Source organism: Pelobates fuscus, chromosome 11, assembly GCF_036172605.1.
Source record: "Pelobates fuscus isolate aPelFus1 chromosome 11, aPelFus1.pri, whole genome shotgun sequence".
Classification (NCBI taxonomy): domain Eukaryota; kingdom Metazoa; phylum Chordata; class Amphibia; order Anura; family Pelobatidae; genus Pelobates; species Pelobates fuscus.
In genome coordinates, this window is record NC_086327.1 from 72083593 (window position 1) to 72096826 (window position 13234).

At 42.7% G+C, this 13234-nt stretch overlaps 1 protein-coding gene across 1 annotated transcript in view; it reads right to left on the minus strand.

The window, feature by feature from the left end:
* The window catches only part of LIG1 (DNA ligase 1), a 381450-nt gene that overhangs the window by 55107 nt on the left and 313109 nt on the right, over positions 1-13234 (minus strand). The window contains exon 23 of the mRNA XM_063435935.1: positions 2984-3037. Coding sequence (XP_063292005.1) covers positions 2984-3037 — 54 coding nt within the window. The remainder of the gene's footprint in view (positions 1-2983; positions 3038-13234) is intronic.

Sequence of the window (13234 nt, forward strand, 5' to 3'; positions counted from 1 at the left end):
AGAACAGAAGCTCCTAAACAAAATAACTTTAGCAGCCAGGAGGGCCCTAGCATTGACGTGGTTTCAAGCGGAGACCCCACACATGGACAAGGTAATACGAAACATCAAAGAAGCCTGTCTCATGGACAAGCTGACAGCTCAGGTACGAGACATGTACCCACGCTTCCTCAAAGTGTGGGAACCCTGGGTGGAATACTCAGACCTACAAAGAATGACATAATCCCCTAGTCCTTCCCCACCCCCCCGGCAGCAGAGACCACTCCTTCCCGGGAAGGGCGCATCTCCCGCCGCCCATACTCAGGCCTCCCACACCACCACCTGCTCGAGAACACGCCCATACCTCTTGCAGAGAGCCCCCTGTAGCAAGAACCCAGCGCGCAGACACACTAACCCAACAGAGTGTGGAGCTTGGGTGCTCAACATCTCAGTAAATTGAACAGCCAGGGAAGGTTCCTCTCCCCCACCCCCTTCCCTCTCCCCCCCCCTCCCCTTCTTCTCCTGTCCAGCTATTCCTTCAAACTTACTTTCTTTACTAAACAATGACCAACAGATGCGTAATGAGCACATGTATAACATGATTTGAATTTCTAAATGTTAAAAATGTCGGATGATGAGAGGACTGGTCGGCATCCATACAAACCGACCGAGAAGACACCTACACTAAAGTCTGCAATGGCTTCTGCGTAAGCACTGAAACTATGACTTGTAACACCAAAAATGTATAAGCAAAGGACGGTTTCTGCGCAAACCGGTCAAACTGTCCAAGACGTGTTCTCGCATTTTCTGACAAACCTTAAATAAAGAATTAAAAAAAGAATACTACTTGCAGGCTACACCGTGATAGCATAATTTTTCCTGCAGAGAAAGTGCATGGTTTGAAAAGTTAGTTATCTCTAAGTCCACACTGAAAAGGCCACATGTCTGGGGTTCCTTTGCCAATTATGTGAGCACACACTGCATGTTTAACCCCTTAAGGACCAAACTTCTGGAATAAAAGGGAATCATAACATGTCACACATGTAATGTGTCCTTAAGGGGTTAAGCATACCTATACTTGTCCATTAAAGCAAAAACAAAAAGTATTTTTGGAACACATTTAATAAAGGAAATATCTATAATTTTTTTTCTTGCTAGCAAAACCACTATCAAGTATAAAGAATTTCTAAACTAAACACAATTCAAAGTGGAAAAGAGTAGGACATCCCATTCCAAAACCATGGGAATTAATTCAGAGTAGACACTCTTCTGGGAAGGTGTTGCACAAGATTTTGAAGTTTCCACAAATTAACTCTGAATGGGAAAATGGAGGCAAAAATAGCCGATCTGCAAAAATTATTCAACTATTCTTACAATTCTTACAATAGACACACCATGGTTATATTTGCATGAGTTTTGCCATTTAGATTTATTTACAAAAATTCTGAAGTCTGTGAATTCCCCATGTGACACCCTGTGCCTTCCCATAGTTCCTCCTTTTGTCATTGTGTGTGGTGTTTACTGGCTGCATGTGATGTGAATGTGGTGTGTGATGGCTGGATGTAATGTGTATGGGGGTGCTGCTGTATGTGATATGTGTGGTGCCCTGTTTAGCCCCCCCCCCTCCTCCTTGGCTTTCTATAAGTAAGTGTGATTACTCTGCCTGGTGGTCCAGAGAGGTAGCGTAGGTTTGTACCCTGTATCCCTGGTGGTTGCCGACATTAGTAATTGCTTCCTCACAGTTCAGCACTCATTGTGTTAATATCAGGCGGCTGCGTTCAGACTCACTAGAGAGCAGCCAACCTTAAGGGACGTGTGCGCCTTGCTAGAGGTGCAAACCTCACGCTGCCAGAAATTATCCACCCCCACCAAGGCAGCCTGCCGTTTGACCGCAGCAGGGCTAAAATAATAATACAATAAAAAATACACCTGCCTGCTCAGGTAATATAATTTCCACATCCAAGCAAACCCTGAAAAGAGACCACCATTAATCCTCCTGCACCAAACTTTACAATAGACACTACACAAGTTCTGTTAAGTATTATTCTCCTAGCATCTGCCACTCCCAGATTCTTTAACCCCTTAAGTACCAAACTTCTGGAATAAAAGGGAATCATGACATGTCATGTGTCCTTAAGGGGTCAATCAGACTGCCCGATAGTGAAGCATCATCCCTCCAGAGTACACATTTCCACGGAGCACAGTGGTGAGGTGCTTTACACCATTCCAGTACATGCTTGCCATTATGCATGTGAGACTTGTATCTGCTTGGCCATGGAAACCCATTTCATGAATCTATCAATGCACAGTTATTGTGCCAAGGTTGCTCGCAGTGGCAGTTTGGTCAGCTAGTGACGCAACAGATGATGGTGGATTTTATGTATTACGCACCTCAGCCCTCTGCGTCCTCCGCTTCATGATTTTTCATGGTCTATCAATTTGTGGCTGGTCTATTGGTACATTTCACAATAATGGCACTTAGTATGTTTATTAGGTGAGGGATTTCATGAACTGACTTGTGGCAAAGCTGGCATCCTAACACAGTGTTGCATTTAAAGTCACTGAACTCTTCAGTACAACACAATCAACTGCCAATGTAGCTACGTGCTGGATTCTATTCACCTGTTAGCAATGAAATTTAAGTAGGGATGTCCATACACACACACACACAAGCTAAGGAACTTAGATGGTGGAATCTTACGTTACCTGGTAGCTCCAGGGGATCAGTAATGGAGCCACCTTACTCTACTGCTTACCTGTGTACGTTTGGGATGCAAATTCACACTGTATATAGAGCACTACCCAACAAATGTTTTTTATATACTGCATATATATCTACTCATGTTATTTGCCCAGTAATCTTTGCCTTCTGGCCAACTGAACAGATTATTATTGTGCCAGTCCAGTTTTTCCAGTAAAATATTCCACACATCTGCCAGAAGAGGAAAATCTACAAGCTGAACAAACAAATATATACCATAATGCATGACAAAATTGAGTTCCTTACCTTCAGGAAGTTGTAATGTGTCTCTAAGTCTTCATCTGTAAAACCTGTTCCAATCTGAAAATTCAGGAGGGGAAAAAAGTAAAAAGTTTATATTAAAAGAATTTGCCTATATAATTAAAATGTTAATGTAGTAAAATCAACTGCTCATCATGTCAATATATCTTAAAGTTGACCGAGTATAAATTACTTTTTTTTTTTTTAATATTCTTTTTGGAGTGGATAGGATAACATGCAAAATAGCTCAGATATTTTAATAGCTCTCAGTAGCTTTGCAAAGTGTGAGTTAGTCTTTTATTTGTTTTTTTATACCCATGTGTTAAAATAATTACATGGGACATATTGCACTTTATTGTTCCCTGTTTTTATCTCTTTGAGGGTTATACACATCACTACAATATTGGACTGCCTTTATAGTATGTTAGAGATGAGTGAACCCGAACTTTAAAGTTCGGGTTCATACTGAACATTACGAATTTTGGACCCCGAACCCGAGCCCGGACATTTCGGGTTCGAGTTCGGTGTTCAGCGATTTAATGGCGCGTTTTGAAAAGCTGCAGGGCAGCCAATCAACAAGTGTTTGACTCGTGTGCACTTAGAAACCATCACAGCCATGCCTACTAATGGCATGGCTGTGATTGGCCAGTGCAGCATGTGACCCAGCCTCTATATGAGCTGCAGTCACATGAGCTCTTATTACTGTAGGGAGTGGATGCTGCAGCTGTGAGGAACAGATTAGGAAAGAATTCTGGTGTTGAATCTGCAAACTACAGCGATTATTTTTGTGGGTGCTATACTACATTTTGTACCCTACCCTGAGCCCAGTGCCACAGAGAAATAAGCAGTCTGTTTGTTAGGTGGGCACTGGCAACTGCATGTGTGCCAGGCACATTACTTTAATCCTGTTCTGGTAGCTCAGTGGGCAACATCTAGGCATTTTTAAATACTGCTGTGACATTGCAGTGTGACAAATTAAATTTTTTTGGGTGCTAAAAAGTACATTTGTGGGGACCACTCGCTACACGTTAAAGAGACTAGTCGCATGCACAGGGAGCTCCGAACTCAAAACGGCGAAAAACAAACAAAATTTACCCAACATTTACCCATACCTACCAGCAAACACCCCAAGACCAAATGGGAAGAAAGGGGAAGAAGACGGTACCACACAAGCCCCCATCAGGTCTCAAAATAGGAGAGATGTGGATGCAAGCACGAGGTGCCTCTGAGATTAACATGGCGGCCCAGCATGGCGGGTGTTCGGATTTTTCCGAAGATATTTCTGACGACGAAGGGGGATATCTGCTGACCCCAAACCCACCGCGGAAGGCACGACAATGTGGCAAAGAGGCAGTTGAAGGACAGATCACGGTTACGGTAATGAAAGCACTCAAGGCGGACTTAAAAAACAGCTTCCATGAAGAGGTCAAAACGCTCCGCACAGACCTGCAGGGCCTGACAGGCCGCATCTCCAAACTGGAGGGCTCGTCCCTGACCCACACAAGACATAACGGCCTTAAAGCAAACAATACAAGGCCTGGAAAAACAGAACCGGCAACTCGACCATCGCCTCGCGGGACTTGAAGACGCTAGGCAGGCGTCCAACATAAAAATAAGGGGAATACGTGAGGACATTGCCGAGGCCGACCTACCTCTATTAATTGATCGGATGCTACTTGCAATCCTACCACAGGGAAAACATGCAGCGATCATCCCAGAAGGGATCTTCAGAATCCCCAAACCACCGACCGCGCCGACCAACGCCACACGGGATGTTATACTGCGCCTCCGCAACAGTGGGCACAGGACGGCGATTTTGTCAGCCTTTCGCACCAAAACCCCCTTCCGATTTGAAAACATGGATATCTCGCTCTATTCAGACCTATCTAACAGCACCTTAGCTTGGCGTAGATCACTGAAACCACTTACTCTGCTCCTCCATGCCCACAAGGTGGAATACCGGTGGCAACCCCACAGGATGCTTTCAGTCACACGGGGAAAGGACTTTCACACCATCCAGGACGCCCAAGACGCCCCGGCATTCCTCCAGCTCCTGGACTTACCTCAAGAGATGCTGACCTCGGCGGAACTAGCCACCACGAACACTCACAGCTCTCCCAACCACACTCATGTATGGGACCTGGACAAAAGCGTCCCATTTATCCCCCAGAGTTCCACACCGGAGACGTACGCTGCGATCACGACATAGGGACTAACACGGCCCATCCCTGGCTGAAACCGCTACATGAGAGTAGCGCCTAATATGAGAGAGACACCCAGCATGGGGCATCCTATCTTTTCTTTATTGTTGCCATACACGCTGCATGTAATGAAGTTACCGTGTAATACAGGGCCTTCTCCGACCCTCACTGAGCTTAAAAGGTTGACGACCAACCAGATATGATGAGGAGGTAGCAAGAGACTCAAGTAAAGTTGCAAGTTTGATTGTTTACGCTATGTTAAGTTATTACTGTTTTTTTTTTTAAAACCTCATTATGTGCAAACGGCTGCCCCATAGTGACAATACTGACAGTCAGCGTAACAGGGACAAACCGTACCAGATGTTTCCTGTGGGACGGAAGTTGACGTGCACGCAGGGTACAACGGGGCACACTCATGTTATGCATAAATGCGCAAGACCCTAGCTACCGCGAGCAGTCTGTTACCACTGCTAGTGCGGAGAAAGAGACCCGTCATCTACCACGGCCCGGCCCCACAAATGCACAACACAAGTTACCCCCTGATACAGCCTTCTCCCCTGTAACACATCATTTACGGTAATTTACATCGCTATGAACGCTGGAACTCACATAGATCAAGCATGAAAGGGGACAGCATAGATCCCACTAACTGAGCGAGATTGCTTCATATGGCGACCCAGGGGTCACCGACCCTTAAAATTATCTACACTGACTAGCTCCACACGCAACTGATTAGCACCCTCAGTTTATAGAGTCGATGTAACCGTTAACTACTCACCCCTGTTCCATTCCCTGGTACTACATAGGCTGGGGATTTTCGACACTTTCTTTCTTACAGAGGCTCCCATGTTGACTTGTTACACAGGGGACCACAGAGGGGAACAAGCTAACCCGCAGACTACATAAGGCCAATGCTATAGGGAATTTAACGCAAACTCAAAAAGCAACCTAAGGCCATCTATATTGGCCAGCTTAAGCCTGACGCATCCTATTCACATCGGCCAAAAACTAACCCCACGAATACACAGGCTATACTAAGCCAGTCTGAAAAACAGCGCCCTCTGATAGAACCACGATTCCCACACTTAAATCCTACTAATTCAGCGCTATGCAACTCAATGTTTAAACGTAACAAATTTCCACACTGTTGTATTCTCGCTATGTTTTACTTTTAATCAAAAATGTGCCTGACCAATGATAACCATGACATGTAAATTGAATGTACTGTGTTATAATCCGATGTCGCTGTTGTGGCGCACCGGGACTTACTGTTCCTTTTTGTGCACACTAAAAATAAAGAATTAAAAAAAAAAAAAAAAAGTACATTTGTGGTGTGCACTTCATATCTGAGAGTCAAATAGAACCGTCAAATACTGTGGTTACATCGCACTTTGAAAAATTCACATTTCTTTGGTGCTAAAAAGTACATTTGGGGCGTGCACTTCATATCTGAGAGTCAAATAGAACCGTCAAATACTGTGGTTACATCGCAGTTTGAAAAATTCACATTTATTTGGTGCTAAATAGTACATTTGCTGCCTGCGGTGCACTTTATATCGGAGAGTCAAATAGAACCGTCAAATACTGTGTTTACATCGCGCTTTGAAAAAAATCACACTTTTTTTTGTGCTAAATAGAACATTTGCGGCCTGCGGTGCATTTCTTGCAGGCCAATAAAATTAAAAATAAAAATAATCACCGGAGAGAAAGAATAAGTACCCGCCTACCCACCCGCCCTGAATGCCAGCATTTAAAAATTCCTGGCCTTTGAAATGCTGTAATTTCGTCTGGTGGAGACGGACAGTTTTAACAACCTGATGGCGGTGGCTGTCCCACAGTACGTGGTTCCCAGCCGCCACTACTTTTCCAGGCGAGCCATCCCTTCCCTGCACAACCAATTGGCGCCAAAATCAGGTGTGCACTGTGCAACGCCATCTGTGGCAAGGTCCACATAACCACTGATACGCGGCTGGGCCTGAGGCGGATAGCAGTTTGGCGCATGTCCTTCCGCCACAGAGGATTGCAGGGCATTTCTCTGCCTCCTGTTGCCGCCTTCTCCTCCTACCCCGCTTCCTCCTCCTCTACCACCTCCTCATCTGGTCACCACCAACTTCAGCATAGCCAGGGGGAAACGACAGCAGGCTGTTTTAAAAGTCATATGTTTGGGGGGAAAACCCCACACCACGCAGGAGCTGTGGACAGGCATGGAACAACAGACCGATGAGTTGTTGTTGCCACTGAGGAAGAAAAAGATAAATACCCCGAGGGGAGTCAGCTTGGTGTGTGTCAGGGGCGGCCAGAATAGGGGATAGCCCTCACATTTGTGAAATAAAGAGAAACAGACCTGGTGGGTCTGATAGGAGTTGGACACCCCCTGGTGGGTATGTATATATTTAAAACTTAGCTTTTAATAGCACAAAAAATAAATAAAATAGAAAAACCCTCAAACAATGAAAAAAACAAAATGAAGTAGTGAGTAAGGAGAGATAGAATATATGCTCATAAATGGGACATGAAAATATCTAGAAGATGTCTTGTAATAAGAACAGAAGGAGTCTTCAAATAAAGATAAATCCCATACTGGTGCTAAAATCGTTATTGTAGACTACTGGTAGCTATTGAATAGAGATTACCATCTATAATGATGAATCATACAGCCTAGAGATCTCTGTGTAAAGACTCGTAAGGTCTAACAGAGTAGCAAAATGTAACAATTTGTTACATAGAAGGAAAGGCTTGTTTAAATTGAATAAGTGAGGATTTAGTACACAGTAGCTGCAGCTTGTATCCAGTTGCTGGTGTACTGTGTGTAGCTAAAAAAACAGCAACAAATGGCTGCAACTTGGTTCTGCAAGAGGAAAATAGAAGTATGTTGAGAGGATAGAGAGAGAATCACCAACTTGTAACCATCCCTCACACTATCCCTTGCACCAACCCTTACATCCACGACCAAATCTCCAAACAAAGTACACTTTCCGCTTGTTAAGGTTAAGGAAATGTATCTAATTCTGTCTGACTAGCTAGTAGTAATAACGATGGCACTCGAGCGTCTATCTGACCTAACTGCCTGTTGCCTGACACGTGTTTCGGCGCTAAGAAACGCGCCTTCTTCCGAGGCTATACAGGTGTCCTCTGACACCAGTGGTTTCTTATACTGCTCATCGACCAATGAATGAAGGGGCGTGTGTTTAACAGTTCGCGCTTAGCGATCGAACACAAAACAAGCCACGCCCCCTTCTCTCTCTTCAGCGTGACGTCACTGTATGAGATTCTTGCCGGCTTATTAACCCTGGAAGTGCCTGAACTAGATGAGATGTAATTAATACATTAAGTAAAGACAGTTAAAAGGGGTATAAAGAGGTGACAGTAGTCACCAAATAAGCCATAAAATAAGGGCATCTTTACAATAATATGAATCTAGTCTAAAGTATTGATCTTTGGAGGCATTGTATAGAGTTGGAAGATATAGATAAGTATGGACATTTAGGTTGGTACTACTAAGAGTAATATAACATCAATCCATATTGACAGCTTTTCCTATCTTTGAGACAATTCCAGTAGAGTGCGTCAATATAGAGTAGAGAGTCATGGTCTAATATAATTAGGGTGGAAAGAACCACTGGTATGATTGATCAAAGAGACAAATAGTTGGATGAAAAATATGTACAAAATTAATGTAAAGAACTATATACATAACTTAAATAGACAAATAAAGCTTAAAATCTTATATCTTCTGGCGCGGTTTTTCTTCTAGTTTTGGTCACTACAAGCAGGGATTGGGTAGTCTTGCTGGTTTACTGCTGCCTCTATTTTGTTATTTTAGTGAGCGCCTAATCCTTGTTTTTTTAAAATATTTATATGTTACAACTTGAATTTTTTGGTACTAATTATTAAATTTGCAGGTGTCTATTATACAGATATTTTAATTGTGTTAGGACTGTTGGCTCTTATACATTATCTTAGATCTGTGTTAGTATTTTCTTCTTTAATCTGTCGTTTGTATGTGTTACGCAAGGATCAACTATTGGTTCTCTGTCTCTGACAAGTGTATCTGTTTTCCCTTGATATGGTTCTGATGATGATGCAACAGTTTTTTTTTTCTTCCTGGCAGATGGAATAGGTTATACGATGGATATTTTGGTTTTAGAAACACTGTCCATATTTCCTTATGCCATTTCTGCAAGGATTTGCTAACTCATTTCTGATTAGCAATATCTAAATCATAGTTGCAGATTGCGAGGTCATTCATTTTCTTATGTCTTATCAATCATATTCTATTACAGGTTATCAATCTGATATGTAGCGATGTACGTTTAGGAGACCCTTAGCTTTCCAAGCATCGCTCATAACTCTTACCACAGTATGTATCCTTATAAACAAAATGGTTAGGTCAGGTTTGGACATGTGATCTGGCTCATGTTATAGTACACGTTTATTGTCACCGATAATATTTATGAGTATATTGTCCTGGAACTTTGAGTTTGTCTGTGACTAATTTTATTCCTCTGTTATCAGATCATCAGATTACGGTTCTTTCCGTAGTTAGGTCATTTACTAGTTCTAAAGTTCTCTACTGCACTGGGCATGTCGTAACAGTCATATACCACTATGTGGTTAGGGGTTTCATGGGGTATGTGCTATCCCATACACAGGTGTACTCCTGCACTGCCTGCAGGCCAGCTTATTAGTCATATCTTATAAGTCATGGAATCTACTTTCTAGTGCAGATCAAAGAGTCAATTTTCTGAGCAGCTTTTGCTCTTCGTACCTCAATTCCAATTTCAGTAGGTAAGGTTTCAATCACTAGAGGCTGGATTAACCCATTTGTAAACATAGCAGTTTCTCTGAAACTGCTATGTTTACAGCAGGCAGGGTTAATCCTAGATGGACCTGGCACCTAGACCACTTCATTAAGCTGAAGTGGTCTGGGTGCCTATAGTGGTCCTTTAATACTAGCTTCACAGCGAGGCTTTCTTCAAGCTTCCGGTATTAGGCCTCTTACTGGAACATATCGTCTTCTATTAAATGACTTGGCCCTCTCCATGGCCGAGTGTCGCAATTAACTATGGTATTCCTGTCAGGCCCTACTTAGGCCTACACATATGGTTCACTTATGTAACTTAACGTGTATATACATTCACCATACTTACATTAACACAGCCCTTATGGGACTCATCTGCTCACAATGGGTTTCTTTTGGTTTAGTTATACTGATTAGGGGTTGTTGGTTGCTTCTCATACATTTGTTAGCGTGATTGTCCGCCATTATGGTCCATGATTATACTTTTCATCGTATATTCTTGTTGATACTGATGCTAGTTACCGTATATACTCGAGTATAAGCCGAGTTTTTCAGCACATTTTTTGTGCTGAAAAACCCCAACTCGGCTTATACTCGAGTCACTGTCTGTATTTTGGCAATTTACATTGCCATAATACAGACTGGGGGCTGTGTGCGGTTACTTACCTCTCCTGCAGCTCCTTCCTCCGCGGCGGTCCGTTCAGCACCTCTGTCAGCTCCCAGTGTAAGTCTCGCGAGAGCCGCGGGGTCATAGTGCGGCTCTTGCGAGACTTACAGTGTGAGTTGACAGAAGAGCTGCACGGACCGGCGCGAAGGAGAAGGGAGCTGACAGGAGCTGCAGGAGAGGTAAGTGCTCTCTGCCAGCCCCACTCCCCCCCACTGAACTGCCAATGCCACTGGACCACCAGGGAAGGAGAGCCCCCCTCCCTGCCATGTATCAAGCAGGGAGGGGGGACGAAAACAAATGTAATAATAATAATAAAAATAATAATACAAATAAATAAATAATAATATGACAATTTTTAAAAAAAATAATAATAAAAAAATATATAAAAAATGCCCACCCCCACCAAGGCTCTTCATCACACACACACACACACACACACACTGCACTCACACACACTCACACTGTACTCGCACTCACTGCACTCATGTACACTCACTGCACTCATGTACACTCACTGCACTCATGTACACACACTGCACTCATGTACACACATACTGCACTCGTACACACATACTGCACTCGTACACACATACTGCACTCATACACACATACTGCATTCATACACACACACTGCATTCATACACACACACTGCACTCATACACACACACTGCACTCATATACACATACACTGCATTCATTATATACACACACTGTAAATAAATATTAAATTAATATAATGTTTTAAGGATCTAATTTTATTTAGACATTTACCAGTAGCTGCTGCATTTCCCACCCTAGTCTTATACTCGAGTCAATAAGTTTTCCCAGTTTTTTTGGGTAAAATTAGGGGCCTCGGCTTATATTCGGGTCGGCTTATACTCGAGTATATACGGTACTTATGTTATTTTCTGGTTTCCTTCAGTATTGACATTTTTCAAGCCTTTCTACTATGTTATTTCCCCTATATAAGTTGGTTTTATCAACTTGGCCCTCGCTATATTAAACTCTTATCTTCATTCATCACGGTCTTCGGGCTATCCCATTATTTTCAGGCACAGGGGCTTATACATGTGATGGGTTCACGATTCACTTACTTTTCGGATTTTCTTCATTATTGGAATTTTAATATATGTTATTAGGTTAAGATTGACGTCATTCCACCCGGTTTGCTCTAGTCGCTGGTGTTACCCCTCAGTTGTTTGTAAGGCATATATTAGTTGTCGCTTACATGGTTACAACAATTTCCTTAGCCCTCGTAGGACTCGCATGTCTGGCGGATCTTGCTTTTTAAGGTACACAGTATTGCTCCTCTAGGTTCTAAGGTATTTCATGTTGTGTCCTTCGTGGTCTCCCCCAGCAAATGTGGTCACAAGTCTCTCCATTACTATTCACATCACGGGTAAGTGGTCCTTCATTGCCTCCAAGTTTGTCTTGACAGGTTTGTTCAATCATTGGGGCACACACCAAGCCTACATGGTTTTTGCTTATACAACCGGATTCATGGGTCAACAAGTGACATGGCTCTTTTGCTTGACCCGCCCATGGTCCACCCTACGTGTATATTCAACTGTTTTCTTCACTTACGATACATACAATTTATGCTCCCTGCTTAAGAATTTCTGGCTAAGCATTAGTACGTCATATTACCGACTCAATTGTCATGATATCTCTGCTAGAGTTGCTCTTTTGCCACAATGCCTTCAACTACTACCCATTCACCCATCTCTATGGCATCTGCACAGTATTCATGGCAGGCCTGTACTATTTGCACATACTTTCGGTTCAGACCTACAATAGGTCTATTGAGTTATAGATCATTAGCATAGTATTGACTAAATAGCGCTACCTATTAATACTCATCGATGCTACGGCAGGGCCTTCTCATTATACAAGAGTTTCTTAACGGAACATGACATTCATAATGTTGGTTCTTATGTCTCTGGTAGCATTCACTAATTTTTGCCACCTTAAATTTAGGCTCTCACAATACCATCAAGTTACAGCTGACAGGCATCCAACATCACATGTTCTCTACTTTAAAAACAACACCCGCTTCCTTTCATCCTACTTAAGGGTATATTCTAACCTAGTGCTCCTACCACTCACCAAAGACTGAGTCCATAAGCAATTATTCAAAGACATATCCACCTTACTTAACTCAGATGGGGGCAGCTTTAAAATACCCAGCCAGACATTCCAGTACACATCACTAAAGTCACTGGGTCAATGGAGGTTATAAACCTATACTTTGTGTATATCACAAATTGTACAGGAAATGCATAGGGTTTTTGTTATATATCAGCATAAGGTAATTACATTGAATTATGTTCGCTGTCTCGATATTTACACAACATGGTAATTTCTTTCTTTTTGCCCAATTTTATCTACAGGCCTACCACATTGTCGGTTTCCTGCACATCTCAACCGACTTTTTCCTATAACAGGTTATTCCACAACACAGTCTTGCATTCACCATAACGATGTGGCCCCGAGCACACACACACACACATATATATATATATATATATATATATATACACACACACACACATACACCCCGTTGAAAGTTCAGTGAGTGCTCTCCTTC